Source organism: Monodelphis domestica, chromosome 2, assembly GCF_027887165.1.
Source record: "Monodelphis domestica isolate mMonDom1 chromosome 2, mMonDom1.pri, whole genome shotgun sequence".
NCBI classification, from domain to species: domain Eukaryota; kingdom Metazoa; phylum Chordata; class Mammalia; order Didelphimorphia; family Didelphidae; genus Monodelphis; species Monodelphis domestica.
In genome coordinates, this window is record NC_077228.1 from 21795751 (window position 1) to 21821086 (window position 25336).

Sequence of the window (25336 nt, forward strand, 5' to 3'; positions counted from 1 at the left end):
TCCAGATTTCTTCCCTAATTTCCTATTGCTTATTTCTTGGCCTCTGCACTTTGGAGTAGGCTGGCCTCCCTCAGACTTCAGCTCTCATCCCTCCTCAGTCTGGGGGTGGGGTGGGGGTGGTGAGGAGGCACTTTGGGGAGCCCTGGGAGCTCGGCTAGTCCGGTCTTGGGGCCCGAGAAACCCTAAGAATGCCAATAGCCTTCAGATAATAGGCAGAGTAATCGAAGAAGTTTCCATGCAGCCATGGGCCACTCATTGGCAGTGGGAGATGGCACAGATAATGGAAAACCATTACTCATTTGCATGCAGGTGACATGCACCTTTAGGTCTCCATTTCTATTCTTTGTGACTACACAAATCTCCCAAGTTTTTCCATGTGGAGGCCCATCTCCAGGGCTTCCTCCTACGTGATGCCCTCCCTGATCAGCTCAGCAAGAACCCCCCTAGAAAGTCCGGTACGTGGTCAAACAGCTCATGTGTGCAGGATTCTAATTCAGGTCTTCGGACTCCAGACCCAGTATTCCATCCACTGTGCCTCTCTAGCTGCCTGTTGAATGGAGTCGTCCAGGCTTGTCTGAACACGATCCTTAGAATAGCCGAGGCTCTGACTGAAATGGCTGTTCGTCCTCATCTGTAGAATGGGTATAATGATAGCCTCTACTTCAGAAGGTTGTTGCCAAGGATCATATGAGACGTTCTCTGTGAAGTGTTTGGGCAAGTCTTTTTTTTTTTAAACCCTCACCTTCCATCTTGGAGTCAATACTGTGCATTGGCCCCAAGGCAGAAGAGTGGTAAGGGCTAGGCAATGGGGTCAAGTGACTTGCCCAGGGTCACACAACTGGGAAGTGTCTGAGGCCAGATTTGAACCCAGGACCACCCATCTCTAGGCCTGGCTCTCAATCCACTGAGCTACCCAGCTGCCCCCTTGGCCAAGTCTTAAGAGACTCTAGACATGGGAGCTATTTTTATTATCATCAGCGGCACTAATAACAACAACAATAAAAATATAATAATATAATAATAATAATAATAATAATAATAGTGTTCCCCCCTTGTCTGTTGTGGGTTGGCTCGATGAAGCTTTGTTTCTCTCCCCAAAGGTGGGTTGTGAGAGCCAGAGGCCAGAGGGTGAGGCTGGGGACCTTGCAGTCAGGCCAATGGAGAGCCCAGATGGAGATCCAACATGGCGGCCCGATGGCCTTCCTGTTTGGGCGCTCTGTGGAGGTGAGCCCAGCTGGGAGCCCAGAGGCGTTGCCAGTGGAGTGTAGGCTGGGGCAGATTCCACCCAGAGGCCAAGCCTTTGAGGGAGAGGCTCTGGAGCAGGAGGGAGGGGGTGGAGAAAGGGAGAGATGGATTTCCCGTTGGGGGCCCCGCTTGGCCCTCTCAGCAAGGGGCTGCTTCTAAAGCGGCTTTCTTCTCCTTCACACCCACTCTTCCCAGCCCTTTTGGAGGGGGCTCAGGCCAGACCTCCAACACCACTGGCCCAACCAAGCCCGACTTCCATTTTAATCAGGGGACTTCGTAATCCATTTCCCCCCAGATAGCCCGAACAAGAGGATCTTATGGAGAAAGCCTGGAGAAAGGAAATCAGCCCTAAATTAGAGAGTGATTAGTGAGCCTGTAAGTAGGAGGTCAAAGGGATTTGGGGGGACTTCAAACCCGGCAGCTTTCAGTGCATGGATTCAGTTACAGAATTACCCACCGAGATTATTTGTGCAGGTGGCGGCTGTCAGATTGGAAGAAAATTTCTACATTTTACAAAAGGAACATTGACAGAGCCTGGGAGGTGGGAGCAGCCCTGGTCACCCCTGTTAGCCCTGTTCTCAGGGATGAGGGAGGACCTTCTCGCTGCGGGACTGTCTCAGGCCCTTTTGGGCTGCCGCTTCCCATCACAGGGGCGTCACTGAAGCAAGGAGGGACCCCGGAGGCCATCTAGTCCAACCCCCTCGTTTTAAAGAAGAGAAAACAGGCCCAGGGAAGTCACAGGGGCTACAGGGTCATAGTTTTGTTATTGTTCAGTCCTGTCCATTCTTCTTGGATCCCTCCATTGGACGTTTTCTTGGAGAAGTGGTTTGCCCTTTCCTTCTCCAGCTCCTTTTACAGATGAGAAAACTGAGGCCAGCAGGGTTGAGTGACTTGCCCAGGGTCACCTAGACAGGAAATATCTGAGGCCAGATTTCCAGGTCCAGCACTCTATCCACTGAACCACCTAGCTGCCTTGAGTCACCCAGTGAGAAGCCACCTAATCTCACCCTCCCTTTTTACCATTTTGAACTTGGATTCCTGTCATCTCCCCCCCTCTCTCCTCCTAGTGTTTTAGAGGAGGAAGGGTCCTCAGAGGCCTTCTAGGCTAACTCCTGTCTTAGTAAGTCTTCACCTACTTTTAGACCTTTTAACAATCTCCCAGCGTGAGGCAGACCATTCCCCCTTGACAACAATAATCATCAATTATTTAATTATTTGCTATTAGTAAAATATTTTTATTTATTTATTTTGTTATTTATTATATATTTTATAAATGTTTATTATATATCATATTAAATTAATTAAAAATTATAATATTTAATTAACGATCTGATTCTTTGTAGCCTTCCTCTGCCCCCCTCATTCCTCCCCGTCACCTCTAATTCCTGCTTCCCAGTCTACAGGTGACAGCAGATTGGGCCAGCTTGGTCACCTTTGTGAGCAAAACCAGACTAGCCCCTGGTTGGTCACCGCATTGGATCCTTGACTTAATTGTTGGGGATTTTGGGGGGAGTTCTTGGAATCTAGTCGGTCTGGCCTTTGAGGAAGGTGGACTGGGGGCGCTGGACTGATTGGATTAAAGTCTGAAGTATGGGGTGGAGCTCTTCTTCCTGCTAGAACCATCTGTCTACACTTGAGGCCCACTTATTAAAATAAGGATCCCTCCTGCTCAGAATATCAATGGGACTCTCTATTGCCTATCAGATTACAGTTCTTGTCTTTTTGTAATTAGGCCACATCCTTAAGCCTTTTCTCTTACTAGCCTTCAGTTCCAGACACCAAGCTAATGGCCGCCTTCCTGTCTTAGCTCATACTTTTCATCCCCCCATTCTTTTTAAAATTGTTTTTAATGAACAAAAATCTACCTTCGCTCTTCCCCAGGGCCCTCCATCCTTTCCCTGACCGTTATAAAAGGAAGGAAAAACAAGGCATGGATTTCTGCCTTGGCCACGTCCCCAAATCTGTACCTTATCCTGGACCTTAAGTCTTGCCAGGAGGAGAATCAAAAGTTCTTCGGAATCCTGGTTGAACATCCAGGTCAGAGTTTGCCTTGACCAAGTTGTTCTGACAGAAATCGCATCAGCTCATAAAAATCTTCCCAGATTTTTCTGGAAGGGCAGCCCCTCCTCTGTCCTCTCACTCATCTAGCAATTGGCCAGCCATTCCCAATCAAATGTTCTCCCCTTGTTTTTTGATTGTTTGTCACCACGAAAATAGCTATAAATAAAACAATCAATAAATAAGCTATAATAAAACAAACAAATAAATAAAAAGCTATGGATATTTTTGTACAGATGGGTTGTTTTTTTCTCTCTTAGATCTCTTTGGGCGACAGGTCTAGCAATGGTATTTTTGGGTCAAGGTGCAGGCCACCGCCACTCTTTAAGATCATATACCCCAAAGGGCAGCCGTGTGGCTCAGGGGACAGATAGTTCTAAAGCCAGAGGACCTGGGTTTAAATCCTGACTTTGCAACTTGCTTCCTGGATGATCTTCGACAAGTCATTTAACCTGTGTGAGCCTCAGTTTAGGCCTTGCTGTCTCAAGGTTTCTCCTCGCTCTAAACCTATCATCCTATAAATTCAAATCCTTCTTCTGATGCTAACTCATGTATGACCTCAGACACTGAGCCTCAGTTTCCTCATTTGTAAAATGGGAAGGATACCTCCATTTTACAGTATTTATTTCCCCGGTGACAATTTATGCAAAGTGCTTTTCAAATATTAAATCACTATATAAATGGCTGTAAAGTTGATAGATATTATTTATTATTGTTCCTGATTCCCAGCTATTTAGCATGTCTCACCTGGAGAATATTGGGGGGAGGGGGGCCTGGGCTAATTAACTGTTTTAGCCCTATCTCCTTCTTTTTATCTATTTTGTTTCTTTTTTTTTAACCCTTATCTTCTGTCTTAGAATTGATACAGAGCATTGGTAAGGGCTATAAAAGAGAACCCTTGAAACTCACAAAGGAACACCTAAAGGCTTTGGCACAATTAAAGCCAGCCATTCTGCCTCATTTTTTGTTAGCTCGGTGGGGGTTAAGTGACTTGTCCAGGGTCACACAGTCAGGAAGTCTCCACCTCGCTATCCCTTCCTTCGTCCATTCTTAATTCAGTCCATTTGTTTCTATTTGTTCTAATCCTTGTTCCTTATGGTGCCAGCAAGAGAGACAAGCTTCTGGGGCCGTGACCCCAAAGGCATCCCTGCCGTCCTTGTTGTGGGCTGAATCTGTACCATAATGATTATGCTGCAAATGAAGGTGGTGGCCAGTCAAGGCCAGGTTCCTAGTCGGGCGCGTGTCCAGTTTGTGGCTTTGGTAAGGAAGAAACAAGGAGACTTTCTGCCTAAAAGGAGGTCTTCTTGGCCTGGACCCCAATCCCTTTCCCTTGCCCCCCCAAATAAACAAACATAGCATACTGCATTGACATTTTGGGGTGCGGCCAGCTAGAAAGCTCTAATTCGGCACTTCAGACTGGCCCCCCCCGGCCCCTCATCGAGTGGCGAGCTGGGCGGGATGGAGGAAGAGGCTGTCGGGGCTGCCTCTGATTTTCATACGGAGTTGAGGTTTTTCCTGTGGTCAGCAGACCATCCGCTGCCACCCCAGGAAAGGAAATTTCAAGTTGTGGACGGAGTCATTCACACCCGACCTTTCCATGAGGCTGCCTACGAGGCAAGCCTGTAATAACAATAATCGTGATGATAATCATCGAGGAAAAAAAGCCCCCGAATGGTTGTGTTTTTCAAACGGTTAAACATGCATTCCTCCGGATGAATGCCCCCATCCAGAGCCCGGGAGCCAGGTGTGCCGGGAGCAGGGGGTCCCGGGCTGGCAAAGTAAACTCAGCCCTGGCTTGACAGGGTGGACGCGAGTCCGCCTCTGGGCCCAGGGCAGCCTGGCCAAAGGCTCCCTTTTGGAGGAAGGCAGAAGGGGAGCCTCCACACTTCGTGGTCGCCTGTGGCAACCCGCTGCCTTCTCTTCCCTGTCCTCCCAAATGGGAAGTGGGCTGTTTGCGGGGGCCGCTCGCCGGTGTCTTTACAGCCACAGCAAACACGTGGAGGGAGGAACGGAGGTTGAGAGAGGAGCCCAAGCCCAGGCGGAGTGGCTCATTTATGGGATGAATTAATTCATCTGGGGAATATGTGGCTCCTGCCTGCGGATGGATGGATGGAGGTGGGAGCCAAAGAGCTGGCGTGGCCGGATAATCGGTGTTGGGGGATGAGCTTCACGTGGCTGGTACCAAAAAGTACCCGAGGAGGGAAAGGTGTGTGAATGTGTGTTGAAAGTTCCGCAGTGCCTGGCTCTTAGTAAGCATTAAAACACATCCACCTCCACCTCCCTTCTATTGTAGAAACAGATGGGGGTGAAGTGACTTACCCAGGGTCACCCTGCTAGGAGGGAGTTCGAATCGCCTCATTCCTAAATCCTGCCCACTGTACTGGAACACACTCAAATTTGGAGTCAGAGGACCATCTCCACTGTGATGAGACGAGACCTCGGAGGGCGGCCCCTCCGGAAGATGCTAGCTCCGCTCTAGAGGGAGGGGTCCGACAGAAGAGCCCATTTCCTAGATGAGGAATCGGAGGTTCTGGGATGAGAAGGGTCTTACCTAAAGGATCCAGCGACAGGAAGTGGCAGTGTGGGATTTGAACCTGGGTCTCTTGTGGCTGTCTTGAATCGTGCCCCCAGAGTTCCCCCCGCAGGGTCCCAAAGCCCCAACGGGCCACCTAGGAAAGGGCCTCTGCCTGCGCTCCCGCCATCACAAGTCAGCGTTCAGGAGGGCTGCTTCTCGATGGGCGGGGGGCAGCCCAACACAGAAAACGCGCTTTGGCGGAGTCTGGATGGTGTCCAGGCTCAGAATCTGCACAAATATTGTAAACCAAATGAGGTGGGCTGCGCAGTCCCAGGCCAGCAGCCATGAATTACCTTCAATAGAAGCCCGTCACTCGCACGTTACCTAAATATTTGCCTTAGCAACTTCGAAGGAGGGATTCGGTGTGTCAAGCAGCCTTCTAAGTGCTTCTTTATCAATGGGGCAGGCAGAAAGGGAAAGAGAGAAGGGGCCGGGGAAGAGCGTCCTCTCCCATTGTGGGATGTCGGGGCTGGGAGGGAGCCTAGAACAGGGGACGTCGGAGCTGGGAGGGAGCCTAGAACAGGGGACGTCAGAAGAGGCTTATTACAGGGGATGTCGGGGCTAGGAGGGAGCCTAGAACAGGGGATGTCGGGGCTAGGAGGGAGCCTAGAACAGGGGACGTCGGAGCTGGGAGGGAGCCTAGAACAGGGGATGTCAGAGCTGGGAGGGAGCCTAGAACAGAGGATGTCAGAAGAGGCTTATTACAGGGGATGTCGGGGCTAGGAGGGAGCCTAGAACAGGGGATGTCGGGGCTAGGAGGGAGCCTAGAACAGGGGATGTCGGGGCTAGGAGGGAGCCTAGAACAGGGGACGTTGGAGCTGGGAGGGAGCCTAGAACAGGGGATGTCAGAAGAGGCTTATTACAAGGGATGTCGGGGCTAGGAGGGAGCCTAGAACAGGGGATGTCGGGGCTAGGAGGGAGCCTAGAACAGGGGACGTTGGAGCTGGGAGGAACCTTGGAACAAAGAATACCAGAGCTGGGAGGGAGCTTCCTGGGCGAGTTCATCAGGGAGGACCGGACGTTTATGCCCAGATCTTGGCCCTTCCAGTGGAGAGGCGGAGCCTATCTTCAAGCCTCAGTGTTCCTCTGAGGCAGGAGGAGAAATGGGAAGAGGATGTCCAGGCACCCATGACGAGCCCCGTTTGGCCGGAGAATAAATAACGGCAAACAATTACAGAGAATTTTGTTTGGGTTTTCCTACTTTTACCTTCTGTCTTGTAACAGTCCTAAGGCAGACCAGGTCATCAGGGTGAAGTGAACTGCCCAGATTCACGCCACTAGGAAGTGTCTGAGGCTGAATTTGAACCCAGATCCTTCCAAATCCAAGCTTGCCACTTTCTGTGCTGCCAGCTGCCCCTAGTGCATCCCTTGGATCATGGGATCTCAGCCTAAGAGGTCACCCTGCCAAAGGCCTTAAGATCAAATAGCTATGAAGTGTATGGGGCAGAATTTGAACCCAGATCCATGTGACTCCTGGAGGAGTCCCCCCTTGACTATAGCATGCTGCCGTATCTCATTTGCTCCCCACGACAAGCCTGCAGCCTAAGTTCTGCGGGTATGATTACCCCCATTTTATGGATGAGGAAGTTGAGGCCCAGATAAGTGAGGTCATGTGTCAAACAAATGTCTGAGAAAGGATTCGAACCCAGGTCTTTTGGACTCCTAAGCCCAGCTCTGCGGGAGAAAGGGATTTGGATGTTCTTCTGTCCAGTCTCTCTGAGGAGGGTGAGAAGAGAAAGAAATAGGAGTCTCTGAGCCCTCCCACCCGGCCTCTGTCTCCCAGCCCTGGTGGTGGGAGGGTTTTCCTTGGCGAGGGGAGGCCCTAACTTAGAGGAGCCCACCAGAGGGGGATTGGCAGTTCCCATCTCTAAAGCACAGATCATACAGAGAGAGGTGGGGGCGAGGGGGGTGGGGAGGACCACCGTGATGAAGGCAAAAGAGAAGGGGAGTGGGGGGAGGGGAGAGATAAAGAGACATAAAGGGGAGGGGGAGGGGGAGGGGGAGGGAGAAAGAGAGCTAGAGTGAGAGTGAGCGAGCTCTGGGCCTTCCAAGGCAAAGAACGCTCCCAAAGGCTCCTCAGACCAGCCTTGCGTGTCTGCTTCCCATCACGGTCCCAGAGAGCCCCCCTTGTGTGTGTGGGTGGAGGTGGTAAATGAGGAAAATAAGAAGAAAAATAACAGCTTCTGCCGGGGTTCCGAGAGGGCAGAGGGACAGGCCAGACATTTCGCCTGTCCCGGCCAGCTCGGCTTTTAGGCGTGTTTAATTGTCTCGAGGAACATGTGTTTTACAGACCTGTCATGTGAAAACTATTACCCAAGGAGAGGAGCTTTTGGCCCGCCAGCCCTGAGCCACGTAAGTGCGCTGCTGTGGCCCAGCCATCACCCTGGCCCCGCCCCTGACTCCGCCCCCGGCCCAGGCCCCGCCCCCTCCAGGTCTGTGGCTCCAGCCCCCAGCCTGAGGAGGAGGCGAGGCAGGGGCTCCTGCATCGGAGGGTTTTAAAGCAGACGCTGAATCCACTGTTTGCGGCCTTGGAGCCCTCCTGGCGGGGTTTCAGACTTTTAAGTAGTTCTATGAAGACGGTGAGGAAGCTCTCCGCCATCCCCCTGCCCCCAGGATGGAGAGCTCCGCAGGGGCCGGCACTGGGGCTCGGAGCTTGGAGCTTTCCACTGGTGTCAAAGGGATGAAGAGAGTCTCAGCTTTTCACTGGCTCAGAGAATCGGGGGTCTGGAGACCTGGGTTCAGATCCTGCCTGTCTTAGTTTTTTGGTGGAGAGGAAGACGGAGACCACATCAGTTTGCTTTGTGAACCTCGGGTTCCTGGTGTCTAAAAGGAGGAGGGGGGACTGGAGGATGCCTCAGGCTGACCCTGCGCTCCCCCGGGCAATAGAGTAAACTACACACATGCTGGGTGAAATCGGAGGGGTTTTGTTTGTTTATCTTGTTTTTTACACGCGGCGTGAATTCTGAGCCTCAGTTTCTTCTTTTGTAAAACCAGGAATAATGTTCTCTCCCCTGATCGCCCCACAAAGTTACTAGGAGTGACCCGGGCTGCTGCGTGACGTGACCCTGGGCCACCCCTTTCACCTGGGAGCCTCAGTCCCTGAACCTATAAAATGGGTATAATCCTAGCAGCCGACCCCTAAGGTTTGGACAGGATTAATTCAGATAACCTGTGTAAAGAGTTAAGCATTCTGCAGACCTTAAAGCCTGGCTACCACCTATCAACCAAGCAGTCTGCAAGTGAAATAATATTTGTAAAGCGCTCATGGCACACAGTAGGTGCTTTCCTTGCCGGTTGCCTTCCTTCTTCTCTCCCTCATTTCTTCCTTTCCCATCTCCAAGTGTTTGTACAGTGCGCCTGTTCCAGGGGAGTGGAAGTTCCTTGTGTTCCCTGTGTTGTGCCTAGCACAGTGCCTCCCATAATCCTTTAGGGAATGTGCATCAATGAAATGATTAAATACTGAATGTCCTCTTGGGTTGAAACCTCAGCAAGGATCTTAGAGCTGGTCTCGTTTCTGCTACTTGACCCCCCCCCCCCATTTTATGGATGAGAAAACTGAGCCTCAAAAAGTAGGGAAGTGTTTATTAAAGTGCCTACTAGGTGCCAGACCCTTTACAAATGGGATCTCACTTGATCCTCACCAGGACCCTGGGAGGTAGGTGCTGTTATTATCCCCATTTTACAGACGATGATGCTGAGAAAAATAGCGTTAAGCATCTCTCCCAGGGGCACACTGCTAGTAAGTGTCTGAGATCTGATTGGACTTCAGGTCTTCCCGACTCCAGACCCAGCATGCTATCCACTGAGCCCCTTGGCTGCTTCCTAGGCAAACAGAGCTCAAGTGACTTACCTAAGATCACACAGCTCATAGGTGTCTATGGCTGAATTTCAACTCAGATCTGCCTCTAGTCCAGCTGTCTATCCATTGGGGGGCACAGGTAGAAAGTAGCTGATCTGTCATTTGAACTGCGGTCTACTGACTCCACCACAGTGGTCCTACCATGGCAACAGGGTACAGTGCACTTAGCCGGCTCTTTTCATTCTTCTCTGGGGTGATGTGAATCTTTTGTGACTGCGCTCTGTTTACCTTTGAGACGTCTGGCACAATAACAGGGCCGGGTGCATTTATTTCTTTCAGGAACCAATATAAATTTGATAAAGTAAATTGTTGTTCTAACAGGAAGCAGTTAGGGGTCACAAAAGCAAATAACAATGGAATTTAAATAAATACAAAGAATAAAGTCAAATAAATCCATTTCTGTATCTGTGACAATAAATAAATTTTACTCCTAATCACCTCCCATTTTTTTTTTTCCAGAAATGGATCTAGAACAAATGAAAGTGGCCATCATTATGCCAGCTCTGGCATTTTTCAGATGGGGTCTCAGGGCAAAGAACAAAGAGCCTGGGATAATTTAAAAATAGGCCAAAATAAAACCTTTATTATTTTTATTTTTATTACTATTATTTATTATTATTATTAACATTTCTCTAGCTCTTTAAGGCTTAGTTCTTTCCATAGAACATTGTGCTAGGTCATTAGCACCAGGATCAGGGAATCCACAGTTCTATTGGCCAGGCTCTGTGCTCGGTTGCCCTCAGCTTAAATTCTTCTTTTTTTTTTTTCATATTTATTATAATTTATTGCATATTTATAGAACATTATTCCTTGGTTACAAGAATCATATTCTTTCCCTCCCCCACCCTTCCTATAGCCGACACGCAATTCCACTGGATATTGCTTGTGTCCTTGATCAAAATCTATTTCCATGTTGTTGGTGTTTGTATTAGGATCTTCATTTAGAGTCTCCATCCCCAGCCATATCCACTCGACCCATGTAGTCAAGTAGTTGTTTTTCTTCTGTGTTTCTGCTCCCACAGTTCTTCCTCTGGATGTGGATAGTGCCCTTTCTCATAGATTCCTCCAGGTTGTTCAGGGTCACTGCACTGCTCCTAGTAGAGAAGTCCATTACATTTGATCATGCTACAATGTATCAGTCTCTGTGTACAATGTTCTCCTGTTTCTGCTCCTCTCACTCTGCATCACTTCCTGGAGGTTGTTCCAGTCTCCATGGAATTCCTCCACTTTATTATTCCTTTTAGCACAATAGTATTCCATCACCAACATATACCACAATTTGTTCAGCCATTCCCCAATTGAAGGGCAGCCCCTCATTTTCCAATTATTTGCCACCACAAAGAGAACAGCTATGAATATTCTTGTACAAGTCTTTTTCCTTATGATCTCTTTGGGGTACAAACCCAGCAGTGATATGGTTGGATCAAAGGGCAGACAGTCTTTTAGCACCCTTTGGGCATAGTTCCAAATTGCCCTCCAGAATGGTTGGATCAATTCACAACTCCACCAACAATGCATTAGTGTCTCCACTTTGCCACATCCCCTCCAGCACTCATTACTTTCCTTTGCTGTCATGTTAGCCAATCTGCTAGGTGCCTCAGCTTAAATTCTAATGGAAGCATCACCACTGACCTGATTTGATAGATGAAGACTTGAGAAGTGATTGGACTTGTAGTGGAGGTTTGGTTTCAGTTCAGTTCTGAGTGCGAATGTGGGTTTTAGCTAGCCATGAAATCTCTAACACCAAATGGGTCATCTGAGAATTCTTGGCCAACTAAATTCATATTGGATTCACTCATTCAGTGTTTTGGCAGTCTTGGTGGGTGTGGTTTACTTTGGGAAGATGCGTCATGCCCTAGAAAGAATTTGTAATTTGGGGCTGGGTCCTGGGTTCTAATCCTGCCTGAGCTCCTTATTCCAGATAACAGAACTTTGTACTGGAACCAGTTAATAATTGGGTTTTCCAGTTTGCTTGATTGTACAGAGGAGGAAACTGAGGCTGAGAAGCCTAGACTCACCAGCTGTACTGGAGTGGGGTCTGTGAGCAACATCTAAGGTCCTTTCTAGCTCTACTCTCTGTGATTCAGTAAATAAGATACAATCCTAATTTTATTATCTTTATTGTTATTAGTTGGGATTATTATTTTGTTTTTAGACCTTTATGCAAAGGAGAGAAGGAAGAAGAGAGACTGTGATGAAAGTAACCCATGTGTCATTGGAAATCTTGTGCCATTAAACTACATTTCCCAGAAGACCCCTGTATTTATCCCCTGTCTATGTAAACACTTAATGACAGAAGTCAGTGGGCTCCTGGGAAATGTAGTTCAAAGGCACAAGATTTCCAATGACACACCCATAAGAGGGGAAAGCCTTTGAACTACATTTCCCAGAAGACCCCCATCTTTATCCCCTATGTAGGTCAGCATGTAAGGACAGAAGTCAGTGGGCTTCTGGGAAATGGCACAAGATTTCCAATGACACACCCATAAGAGGGAAAAATCATTTTTGGCTTCTCCCAGAAGAAAGGGAGGCTTTAGAAGAGCTTTGAAGGACAGGAAAGAACTGAATCAATGGGAATGGGATTCCAGGACTATGTAGCTTGTTCTCTGGTTTCCATCCCCAAGCCCAGAGCAGGGGCTTAATAAGTAAAAGGCATTCAGACAGATGGAATAGTTGGCTGGCCCTGGCATCCACAAGACTGACCACCTGGCCACCATAGGAGCCATTGGATTGGAAGGTCCTTCCAATTGGAAGATGGGGATGGACTGTCTTTTGTCTCTTTGTATCTCCAGCACTCAGCACAGAGCCTGGCACATAGTAGGTGCTTCGTATAAGTTTTTTGATCGATAACTGGAGAAGTCACTTAAAAAGTGGCGTCAGGCGACTCTTGAAGATCTGGGGGCTGCTTTCCACACAGGGAACCCCCAAAGCTGAGGCGCTCAGAGGTCAGATCCCCCTCCCTCCAATCCCGATGCTTATTCTATGTGTTTGGGCTGCAGCTGCACGTTGTGGAATCCTAGTGTTTGGCCGCAGCCTCGTGGTTGGCCGGGATCCCTCGTATGTTGGACAGGATCTTTGATAGCATCCGTGTCGCCCCACCCATTCATTTTATGGCGGAGGAGGCTGGGGCCCGGGGAGGAGAAGGGACTTGACCAACGGCACATACCGAGTCAGGATCAGATCCTGGATGAGAACGCCATTCTCACCATTCTTTCTCCCAATTCCTCCTCTGTTTTTAAATGAATTTACAAAACTATTTTTCCCAGCAAATTTTTTTAATTAACTTTTTTTGCAAGTCGAGGGTGTAGTTGGAAAATTGGAACGTTTTAAATTTTAATGAAAAAAAAAAAAGAATTGAATGGTTTAGAGGATGCTTCCCTGGTAGAGACTCACTTCTATAGAGGGAATCGAGGCCCACTCCCGGCCCACTCCTCAAGGAATCCCATTTATTCTCTGGGTATTCGGCCTCCTGCCAGAGAAGCCCATTTCAACAATAGCAAGATTGTGACCCGGGGAAAAAGCCGCCCCGCTTCCTTCCAGCCCCGCCAAGCCTCCCGGAGTGTCTTCGAAGGGCGCCCCGCGTCCCCGGAGGGGGGGCCGGGCTGACTCCGCCCCTCTCTGCTCCCTGCTTGGCTGAGGGCGGCACCCTTGGGCCCTGACCTTTGAAGGCGGAGACGCTGAGCCGCGTTCCGAGCGTGGCTGGGCTCTCTGGCGACCTTTGCCTCGGTTGGCTCTTGGCTCGGCAGTGCCCGCTCCACCCGACCAGGGGAGGCTTTGGTGGAGAAAAGAAGGCTAGAGGGAGGTGGGATGGGGGGGGGGGGCGAGAGAGCTGTGAGCCTCATGCAGTCGCTATTCGCTAGCCATGATGATTATTATTCTGCTTGACTCTCAGTCAGGAAGCTGCAGAGAATTAAATTAGGAAGGTTCATCATCGAAAGCTCTTGAAAAGTTGAATGGTAGTGAGCTCCCTGTCACTTATCAGGGCTGTTTCAGAGGGTTTCTCTTGCTAGAGTCTTAACTTGTAAAGGCGGAGACCCAGTGGGCTGGACACTTTTCTTAAGTAAAAGTTCTTGTGGGGGAGCAGGGGAGTGGATCTGGGTGGCTCAGTCAGGCTCAGCGAGGGGAGGTCCTGGGTTCAAATTTGACTCCAGACACTTCCTTGCTATATGACCCTAGGCAAGTCACTTAACCTCTATTCCCCTTGCCTAGTCCTTACAACTCTTCCGCTTTAGAACAATACACCGTATTGATTCTAAGACAGAAAGTAAGAGTTTAACAAAAGAGGCTCAGTGGTTGAGAATCAGGCCTAACTATGGGAAGTCCTGGGTTCAAATGTGGCCTCAGACACTTCCCAGCTGTGCGAGACTGGACAAGTCACTTGACCCCCATGGCCCAGCCCTTCCCGCTCTTCTGCCTCGGAGCCAATAAGGTGGAAGGGGAGGGTCTAAAAAGAGAAAAATCCCTGGCAGGTGGGGCTGGAGCGAGCATAAGAGAGGAACAAGATCCGGGCTCTGTTCTGGAGGAATTTATCACCCAGGTAGATAAGGCCTGGCTAACCCGGTGTCACACAAGTTATATTGTGCTAAAGGGAGGCCGCCTGGGCCAGGGAATGAGGACGGCTTCCCCTCTCCCCTTTAACCGCGGGTATGCCCTCGGACAGCTTACTTCTCCCTGGGACTCAGTTTCCTCCTCTGTAAAACGGGGAGGTGGGCCTCGGGGCCCTCCGGTGCCTCATCCCCTGGGAGGCCAGCCTGTGGCCTCCACTGCCACTCAAGCCGTGGCTCCAGGCTTTGCCGTGCGCCCAGCTCTGGCTAGGAGCTCGCGGTCTAGCGGGAGAAGCACAGAGACGGCGTCCCGGTCCCTGGGGAGGGAGGCGTCACTGCTGCGCACAGCCCTAGGCTGAGCGTTTGGTGGGACCTCGAGGCGTTTCCAGGCTGACCGCTTGCTTTTACAGCTGAGGAAACTGAGGCTGAGGGAGGGAGAAGGCCTGGCGCGGTTGCGCTTCCTCCGGGGGGCAGACAAGCTTTGGTTAGGCACCTGCTCTGTGCCGGGCAGTGTGGCGCCATGCTTAGGGAGTCGGCACTCCGCCCCCGCCTTCTGGTCCTGCTCCGGGTGCCTTTCTAAGATTCACGGGGGCTCTCCGGCCCGGAGGAGGGAGCGTCCTCCCCTGGGAACTCCCAAGAGGCAGGACGGGAAGGTCTGGGTTCAGATTCTGCCTGCGACTTCTCAGGTGCTGAGGGAACCTCAGGGCCTGGTGCTTTACCGATGCAGCGATGGCTACGGGAGGGGGAGAGGGAAAGGCCACGAATCATGGAACCGGGGAAGATATTCTAAAGTCACTCCCTGAATAGATACCTTAAAAATGCTGCCGCTGTTGGAGGGGCCCCCTCTGGGCTGCTGGGGGCCGCCCTGCTGATCGCCTTCCTCTTCCTCTCCCGCAGCGGGCCTGCCCTTCCTCATCATCGAGACCAGCACCATCAAGCCGTACCAGCGAGGCTTCTACTGCAACGACGAGAGCATCAGATACCCCCTGAAGACGGGGGAGACCATCAACGACGCCGTCCTGTGCGCGGTGGGCATCGTCATCGCCATCCTGGCGGTAAGTGCGGCTCCCCCCGGCTGTGAGCCTCGCCTGGCGGGGAGCTGGCGGATGCTCCCCCGGAGCCCGCGGTGCTGCTCGGGAGGCAGAGCCCCAACTTCCCGGGCCTGAAGGGAGGAGGCCCTGCGGTCATTCCCTCTCTAGCATCCACTCGGTGGGCGACCACGTTTGTTCATCTGCAGAATGGTGGGGTTATCCCTTCGGTCGCTGTGCCACGGAATTGGGAGAATCAGAGGAGGCGATGAGTGCAGAGAACCTTAAAGCACCCCGTTGAGTTAGTTATGATTTTCTTTCTTTTTTTTAAGCCCTTCTGACTTAGACTCAGTCCTGTGGATTGGTTCTGAGACAGAAGAGTGGCAAGGGCTATGGGGGTCAAGTGATTTGCTCAGGGTCGCACAGCGAGGAAGTGTATGATTTGAACCCAGGACCTCCCATTTGTAGGCCTGCCTTGGCTCTGTCAGCACTGCCCCTGTTTATTATTTTTCAAAATATAATTTTCTCCTCTGAATGGTCTGGAAGAGGCGATAGAGAGGGATAAGACATGGATCGGGCCTCCAGCAGTCCACATGGTCCCCATCTGTACAAGGGGATGATAACCCTGGAAGTACCTCGCTCACAGATTGAAGAATGATAGGATTTGAGAGCTGGACAGGCCCCTGGAAGTCAACCAGTCAACCCACTCCCAAAAGAATTATTGTTGTTGGTCCGTTGTTTCACTCGTGACCCCATTTGGGGTTTTCTTGGCAGAGATTTTGGAGAGGTTTGCCGTTTCCTTCTCCAGCTCACTTGACAGCAGTAGAAAGGGAGGCAAACTGGGTTGTAGCTGGTGAGACTCTGCGGCGAGATTTGGGGCAAGATTTGAACTCAGGTCTTATTGACTCCAGTCTCAGAGCTCTAGCCACTGTGCCACCAAACACTTCTGTAATAATCTGTGTGGCATGTTAAAATCTACAGGGCTGTAAAACCCATCTGCTGTGGGGAAGGAGGGAAAGAACATGAAGCATGTAACCATGGAAAAATATTCTAAATGAATTAAGTAAAATTTTTTAATTAGGAAAAAAAATCTATAGGGAGGGGAGCACATCACTTCCCTGGATAAGCCCTTTCCGTGAGGGGCAGCTCTCATGGTTAAAAGTTTTTTTCTGACCTGAAGACTAAATCTTACTCTTTCCTGCCATCTTGGTTCTTCGCCTTGTTTTCTGGGACTGGCCTGGTTTCCCAATCTGGCCAGCATTTATCCCCCAACCTTTCCTTGTCCTCAGCCATTGTGTGCAGCATCCACTCCGCCTCCTGAGTAAGAGGAGGCATCCCTAGCGTTGACCTCTAATCCCCTTCCAGGGCACCTGCCACCTGGTCGGGCTGTGCCGCCTTGGGCTCTTCTGGAAGAAGACTGACTCCCCCTGGGCACCACGGAGGCCTTGGCTTGGGGCTTCCAGGCCCCCACCATGAGGTGAATTGAATGGGGTAGGGACGGAGGACAGAAACCTTTAGCTAAGGCGTGATTGCAGAAACAGGCCTCGGCGATGGCAGAAGACAAGGAAAAATCCCGTCATTGCTGACCTCTTTTCCAGATGGCCCCCCGGCCCCCAGATCGGCTCGGCAGGAGCGAAGTCCTTCCAGATCCACGAAGGCCGGCCTCTCTTTCCCCTCAGTGGAGACTTAACGACTCTAGCAGGGGATTGGGGATTAGGGATGAGAAATCAAATCCCTGCGCTCTCCCCTTTTATCTGCCCGGCCCTTCTCGCGGCCACGCACACAGAATGTCTGCTGGTGCTCTTTGGGCAGCCCCAGACCTTCGGCTTTCAGCTGGAGGAGAGGCTACGAAAGAGGGGCTTCCACGTGAAGCGAAAGAACGGGCGGTTGAGTCTGGGTCTCCTCCCCTTTCCCCTTCCCATTTAGGAGGGACTCGACTTTTCAGCCCTCTGAACTCAGCCCTCTCCCATCCCCGTCTCCCCCTGCGGACGGACTCAAATGCAGCTCCTTGTTGGGTCCTCCGCCTTCTGTAAGGGAAGGTCTTTGGAGGAGTGATCTACGAGCACCCTTTCAGGGCCGGCGCTACGGCACCCACCCACTGGTCCATCGGAAATGCCTGCATGGCAAGGGCTGCCCAATAAATGGCCATTTCCCTCTGGGCCTCCCTTGGCTTCTCCAATTGGGTGAAGAGCTTGGGGGAAAGTCTCGCTTCTGACGTCCTGGCCTTTCCAGCGCTGATGCCAGAAGAGCCAGGAGGAAGGTGTTTTCTAGCTTTCCAGCCTGTCTCCTCGGTCTGCCCTCTCGGGCCCCTTCAGCTCCGACGGCCCGCATTCCCGGGCCCTCTACGAGTCCGTGAACCTGGGCGGGAAGCGAAGGCCAATATTTGCTTCTCGCATATCTTCCTTAAATACTTCCAGCAATTCACACAGAGAAACGTTCTCTGCACCGCATGCAAATGACTTATTGGAGACACCAGAAGAGCTGAATATCTCGGAGACTTGTTTATTCAGGATCAGGCTTCAGTTTCCACACATCTGGGCTGAATTAGCTTTCTCCATTTTCCTCTCTCGGAGACAGCACCGCCAGCACAACAAGGCTTTCCGAGCCGGGCTCCTCATTGGGGTCCGGTCGCGCGTTCAGCTCCTTTGAGAAGTGCAGTGGTGCCTACGCAGTGGCGCATCAGCAGGACACCCAGTCCCCCACTTTACAATCCACTCCATCTGGGCAATTACCGAGACCACCGACCGGGAAGGAGCAAATTAATCTTCTTGCTTTGTTGTCCCCCGATCAAATGGGGGAAGCTCTTGGGAGACTGTCCTTGATATTCCCATCATGCTCGGGGAAAGGGGAGGGAAGATGGAGGGTGGCATCCGTGTGTGACTCTCCCATCGGGAAGGACTGTGGTGCATTGTCCATTATTTAGTGTCTCCTCCTCAACTCCCTTCCCCAAGCAGCTCCCCTCGGCCCTGCTCTGCTCCCCTGGCTCCCCCCAAGTGGGATGGACTTTCTGAACAGGATCTCTAGAGCCCCTGCCCAAGGGGAGTGAATCCACTCAGCTTTGAACGTCCCTGGGACTGAACTGAGTAGGTGCAAGTGCTCCCAGCCCTACCCCATACCTCCCATGGCTCTGGGCATCTTCCTGTTCCTCGACCTCTTCCCACCCTTGGCTTCCACCTACTCTACGAATAGTAATCCAGTTGTTATCACCAAAGGGCATAGTAATGGCTCTTTAGGGGCAGCTCAGCTCTCTGGGACTCCCCAGATGGAAATTCCATTTCCTGGCCTTCTCAGGGCGTCCCTTAAAAATGAAGGTTCCGTCAAGGAATCAAGAAGAGATTCCTTGAAGACGGGAGAGCCTTTCCCTGGTCCTTGCCCTCAGTGCCTGGCCCGGGACATGGCCTAGAATGGGCACTCCATAAGGGCTTTGTCCTCCATTGACTCTTTCCTTCATTCTCCCCCCAAAGTGGCTACTGGCTCCACATTTGAGGGACGTCCAGCCTTTACGGGGCCCCGTGGCACCCAACACCCAGGAATCCCAGCCATTTAAGAAGTGTTCAACCGGGAGAAAAAGTCAGTGCGGGTGTATGTTGGGAGAGCAGTGTTAATGGCAGGGCTTAGATTTAGGGAGTTGAGAGGCGTTTCCAAGGGACGCGCCAGACTCGTTAAGTGTCTAGATTTGGAGAAAATCACAGATGGGGGCGGCGGTGCAGAGGAGGGGGTCAGAGCCAAGCTCCAATGACAGCGTTTCGTGTGCTCAAATAAAAGGCTCCCAGAACATGCGAGCTGGATTCTAGAACGGCAGGCGAGGTACCAGCCAGAGGGATCCTGAAATGGGCAGCCAGGATGGCGAAAGGGCCAGAGGGAAGGAGCCATGGGAGAACTAGGAAGGCTCCGTGGGGAGGAGGGGATGGGATAGCGTCTTCAGGAGTTAAAGGGACTATTCGTAGTCTTTTTTTTAATCCCTTACCTTCTGCCTTAGAATCAATACTTTGCATTGGTTCCAAGGCTGAAGAATGGTCAGAGCCAGGTGAGAGGGGCTAAAGTGACTTGCCCAGGGTCACCCAGCTAGGAAGTGTCTGAGGTCCTATTTGAACCCAGGACTTCCCATTTTCTGACCTGGCGCTCTAGCCTCTGAGCCACTTAGTTGCCCCCCAAACAAGATCATTTATAGAAAGAACTTTGGAACCTTAAAATGACTATATAAATTGAGCTATTCTTGTTGTTCTTCTGCCTGTAGCAATGAATTACAAGAGCTCATAGCAATGGCTGGAGGTTTCAAAGACCGATTTTAGTTCAATAACACTCATGAATGTGTCCATGAGACCAGCAGAAATAGAGCTTATACAGTCTCTCGGTTACCTTGGGACACTGGGGAGTTGTTATATATGAGAGGCAGAACTTGAACTCTGGTCTTTCTTTCTTCTATACGTTTTAATTTAATCTTTTGAACATTTTTATTTAATTAATTTAGAGTATTTTTCTATGGTTACAAGTACTATCCTTTTTTTTTTAAACTTTTATCTTTTGTCTTAGACTCAATACTAAGCGTCAGTGCTAAGGTAGAACAGTGCGAAGGGCTTTACCATTGAGGTTAAGTGACTTGCCCAGGGTCATACCACTCAGAAGTGTCTGAGACCAAATTTGAACCCAAGATCTTCTTTCTCCAAGCCTGGCTCTCAATCCAGTGAGACATGTAGATACATCCTGCCATGCTACCTCTCTAAATCCTGTGTTAAGCGTATTAAATGAACTTAGTATCAAAGGAACCCAGAGTGGGTTTCCCCTCAGGAGGGGCTCCGTCATCAGGTATATTGTAGACGAGAGAACTTTTCTTCTGGCATGTTGTCCACGATGTCTTCGGGGATTCTCTGCTCTGGTCAGAAATACTTCATCCCGTTGGCTGACTTGCTTCAACGTAGCCCTCTCTCCTTACTTCAGGGACCTCGTCCCCTTTCAGTTAGGAATAAAGAGCCACCAACCCCCCTCGCCCCAGACCAGGAACATCCCAAGTCCCTTCCAAAGAGAGCATTTCTTAACACCATGGATTTAGGGCTGGAAAGGACTTTTGACCAATAAGTCCAAGCCCCTCCTTTTCCACAAGAGAAGATGTTGAGGGACTTGCCTAGGATCACATAGCTTGTAAGGGTCTGAGGTAGGATTTGAACTCAGGTTTGTCTGCCCCTACTTCACGCCCAAGTGTCAGGCTAGAGCCCTTCAGTACCAGAGAGTCTACGGTATTCTTGGAAGTCCCACTGGCCAGGTTTGGTCCGTCGGCCGATGGATGGATGGAAGAAGGGTTCTTGGAGGAACTTCCTACCTGGGCTCAAGCCAGGCAGACTTGGGTTCAGATCCAACCTCCTTCCCTTCCCGGCTGTATGTCCTAGGCCAGCCCCATCATGGCTTCCGGTCTCAGCTTCTTCCCATATAAAAGGAGGGGGTTAGACTCCAGGGCTTCTAAGAGCTGTTCCGGTTTTAAATCCCACATGCAACAAAACTGAGGAGGAGTCCATGGCGGTAGAGACTCGTTTAGAAACTTCTTGGCTTCATGTGGCATTAAATTGAAAGAAAATGTGGCAAAATGGAGCCGCTGTCCTGGCCCTCCCTTCCTCTCTCCTCCCTCCCCCTGCAGGACAGAAGACTTTAAATAAAACACTTCCCTGTTTTGGGTTGGGAATTTGTTGATATTGGCTTTCTTTGAAACCCAGCAGGGAAGGGGGGAAGGAAGAAGACAGATTCTTGTCTGTGCCTGAAAAGGGGATTGTTGGGGACCTGAAGATCAAGGGTGATATAAGTGCAGAAGCATCTGAGAAATTAGAATGATTTCTATAAAAGGGCACGATGAAACCATCACGGAGATAAACAAGGCAACAGGACAGTCACTGTTCCACTTCACTTAGGTTCAAGCAGTCATCTGCACTGGCCAGTGGACAGAACGCCAGACCGAGGTACTGGGATGCCTGATTTTACCACTGTGAACCTGGACAAATCCCTTCTCTGACAGCCTCAGTTTCCTTGTTTGTAAAACATGGGACCCTGGACAAATCCCTTCTGATTGGAGCCTCAGTTTCCTCATTTGTAAAACATGGGACCCTGGGCAAATCCCTTGTAATGGGGAGACAACATGTAAATTGGCAGATACATCTAAGGTAGATAGAAAGGGGAGCTAGGTGGCTTAGTGGACAGAGGACAGAGAACCAGACCTGGTGGAGACAGAAGGTCCCAGGTTCAAATCAAGCCTCACACTTCCCAGATGTGTGAGTCTGGGCAAGTCACTTAACCCCCATTGCCTAGCCTAATTGTTCTACCTTGGAACCAATACTTGGTTTTGATTCTAAGACAGAAGGCAAGAGATTTTTTTTTTAATCAGTTCAATGAAAGGAATATGATAAGGGACGGATTTAGCAGCTAAGGGGGACAGGGACAGAGAACAGCCTCCTGCAGAAGGTGAAATTTGAGCAGTCTTGTAGAAAGCTGGGGAAACTGAGGCAAGAGTTGGTGGGAGTATAGCATTCCAGGTATAAGAGACAGACAGACAAAAGGTTGTGTTTGAGATATCCTTTGGGGTCCCTTCCAACTCTAAATCTATGATATACCAGACAGGAGCACAGAGATCAAAGACCCCAAACCTTTTCTTACCTCGATGAGAAAACCAAGAGGAGAAAAGGCAAGAGAGAGGAATAGAATCTTGCCCAAGAATGCAGGAGGGATTCCTTCCCAAGTTCTTTTGTTGATCCTCCATAAGAAGTGTTTATGCCAGTCAGCCGGCACTGAAAAGCAAATGTATTTATTTATTAAAACAATTATACCTTATTTATTTTAACAATTTTTCATCTAAAGTTCCCATTTCTCTCCCTCCCTCCAGCTTCTCCCCAACCCGTTGAGAAGACAAGCCAAAATGTGTTTATGAAAAAGTTTATTATGCTCACTGAGCTCACCTCGCTGTTACCTTTTGCCCTGGAAGGCTGAAAAACCTCTCTGAGATGCCTGGCCGTGTTTGAGCCCGGGTCCCATTCTTCATCCGGGGGCCGAGGCCAGCCCTGTGCCGCCGGCTGATTTAGCTTCGGCTCGGTGTAGCCTAATTGTGCTATTTCCCCAGTTTATTAGTTTCCAAATGTTGTGCCAGGCATTTCAGGGGCAGGTAGAGGAGACTTCCCCTCAGCATGCTCTTGGCAGGCGGCCATCCCTCCCAGATTATATTGCCGGCTGTTTCAGAGAGGAATCAGCGTGAAGGCATTTTTACTGACAGTTAAACTTAGGGCTGGAGGCCTCGCTGACCAGAGGAGGAATGGAGGCTGGGGGCCGGGGAGGGATTCTGGGAAGAGCAGAAGAGATCTTTTCTAGGGGAAGGGCTCATTGGACTACTCTGCTAGCAAAACATTTACCAAAATGGAGCAAATCCTAAAGCTGTAAGACTGGGGACACTCAGCCTTGGTGTACACGGTAACCTCGAACCCTCTGCATCAGGAGAGGCGGGAGACTTTGGGACTGATTTGCCCAGATTTCACTAAGAGATTTCTCAAGAATTGGGATTATAAGAAGCCAGGCCTAGCTGGGTCCTAATGTTGATTTATGGCTCCTTTGTCAGTGCGGCCAACGTCCTGTGGGACAAGAGGAAGAGCACAAATAATTTGTGGCTTATTAATGGCTTGAGCCTGTGGACCCACTGAAGAAACAGAGCCGGGCAGGGTCACCTCGGACTCCTTAGCTCACAGGGGCAGCCTTGGGGCCAGGCCACAGATGCCTTCACAGTCATAAAAGGAAAATTGTTTTCCTGACTACAGCAAAAATGATAGCAAGTGGGGGCTGATGGGATGGGTGCCTTTGTCGAGGAGAGTTCAGCGTGGGGGAAAGAGGGCCAGGCTCAGAGAATGATTCATTTGGGTAATATATGTAGGGTAGAGTAATAGCAAGAACTGGTGCGTATGGATGAATGATGGATGGATGGATGGATGGATGGATGGATGGATGGATGGATAGAGAAATAGAGGCAGAGAGATGGATAGATGGATGGATAGAGATAGATAATGTGTATTAATAAAATAATATATAAATATTTTATATGTATGTATATGAGTGTATAAATATAAACAATCACTTTCTAGCTGGCAAAAGCTCTTAACTTGCATGCTCTCATTGGCGGCTGCTGCCATTCTCTTTCAGGAGACCTTTCTGGGTGCCCCCCAGTGTCCAGTCGCTCCTTTCTATATTGTCTTTTACGCATACCTATTTTGGGGTCTGTTGTCTCCTCTATTAGAGTGTGGGCTCCCTGAGGGCAAGGGCTGTTTTTGTTTTATCTTTGTATCCTCAGAACTTGGCACAGTGCCTGACACTTAGTCCTTAGGAGCGGTGTAACCTCCTGCTCTTTCCGGACAACCCTGTGTGGGCTCCTCCTGTCCTTGTACCCAGAGCGTGCCTGATGGCTGGCCAGACTTGAGTTCCTTTTGGTATCTAAAAGGAACTTGGCTAGATTCAGGTCTCCCCTGCTGGATGACTAGGGATGTCGATGATGATGATGATGATGATGATGATGATGATGATGATGATGATGATGATGAAGAAGAAGAAGAAGAAGAAGAAGAAGAAGAAGAAGAAGAAGAAGAAGAAGAAGAAGAAGAAGAAGAAGAAGAAGAAGAAGAAGAAGAAGAAGAAGAAGAAGAAGAAGAATGGTAGCTAGAATTTATACAAGACTTTGAAGTTATATATGATATATATGACACAAACATGTGCATACATATGTAACATGTAAAGATATGTGTGTATATGCACATATACAGAAATCTCTCTATCCATCCATCCGTCCATCTATCTATATGCTATCATTATATGACAATAAACCTGGTAGGTGGCGCCTATTCATTATCATTATCTTCATTTTTCTGGTGAGGAAACTGAGGCTTAGAAAGGTTGGTGACTTTCCCAGGGTCCTACAACTTGTATGTGTCTGAGGGAGAATTCACACTCGGGTCTCCCCAGCCTGGCACTGCCCAGCGGCCCTGAGGGGGAAGTCCAGATTGGACCGTCGATTGTTTCCGTTGTGGTTGCAGACACACCGTCTGCTCTCCACAGCTGCATCACCCAGAGAGGATGAGAGGCTCATCCATGTACAGGGAGAGGAAGTACAAAAGGGATCTTTGTGGTGAGCGGACAGGCGAATCCGGCTTCTTCTGGCTTGTGGTTGGAATCAGGAAATGGCTAAGGTTGTGCTTTTGGAGCCAAGACAAGAGGGACGCAGCTGTGACACTCAGAGAGGACGACAGGCCTGTCCACAGGGAAGGAGAAGAAGCCATTTAGCAGATTTCCCATTTTGCAGAGAAAGAAACTGAGGCCTGAGAGTGGGAACAAGACTTGCCCAAAGTCAAAGAGGTTGTAAGTAAGCAGCCCAGATCTGTGGCTGACAGTCTAAAGAAGTATGTGGAGCACCAGGCCTGGAGTCAAGAGGACTCATCTTCATGCATTCTACATCAGGTCTCAGATATTTAGCAGCTGTGTGACTCTGGACAAGTCACTTCACCTTGCCTCCACTTCCCCATCTGTCAAATGAGCTGGAGAAGGAAATGCCCAACCACTCTGGGATCTTAGCTGTGTGACCCTGGACAAGTCATTTAACCCTGTTTGCCCCAGTTTCCTCTTCTGTCAAATGAGCTGGAGAAAGGACAAACCACTCTAGCATCTCTGCCAAGAAAACCCCAATTGAGGTCATGAAGGGTATTGAATGACTCTAAGAGATTAGTTGCCTCCCTGGGCCATCTTTTATCACAATCGATACCCATCAGTGCCAAAACTTGGAACTTACTTTTCCAGCCACCAAACTGGTCCTCAATCTACTTTCCTCTTGAACTCTAAATGCTAGTTGTTGGTAGCAGACTTGGTGGTGCTAGTCATTCCTGGGGTGGGTGCCTTTTTTGCATGCAAAATGGTGGTCCATTGGACTGTTGTTCTCTAAGTGTCCCCTCTGGGTCTCCGATGCCATGGTTTGCTCGCCTCCTCTTAGCCAATGCCTCTCTCCCTGGCACAGTCCTAGGAGAAT

At 49.9% G+C, this 25336-nt stretch overlaps 1 protein-coding gene across 1 annotated transcript in view; it reads left to right on the forward strand.

Moving 5' to 3' along the window:
• PLPP3 (phospholipid phosphatase 3) overlaps positions 1-25336 on the forward strand; it is a 79049-nt gene that overhangs the window by 29950 nt on the left and 23763 nt on the right. Inside the window, 1 exon segment of the mRNA XM_056815058.1 lies at positions 15179-15336. Coding sequence (XP_056671036.1) covers positions 15179-15336 — 158 coding nt within the window.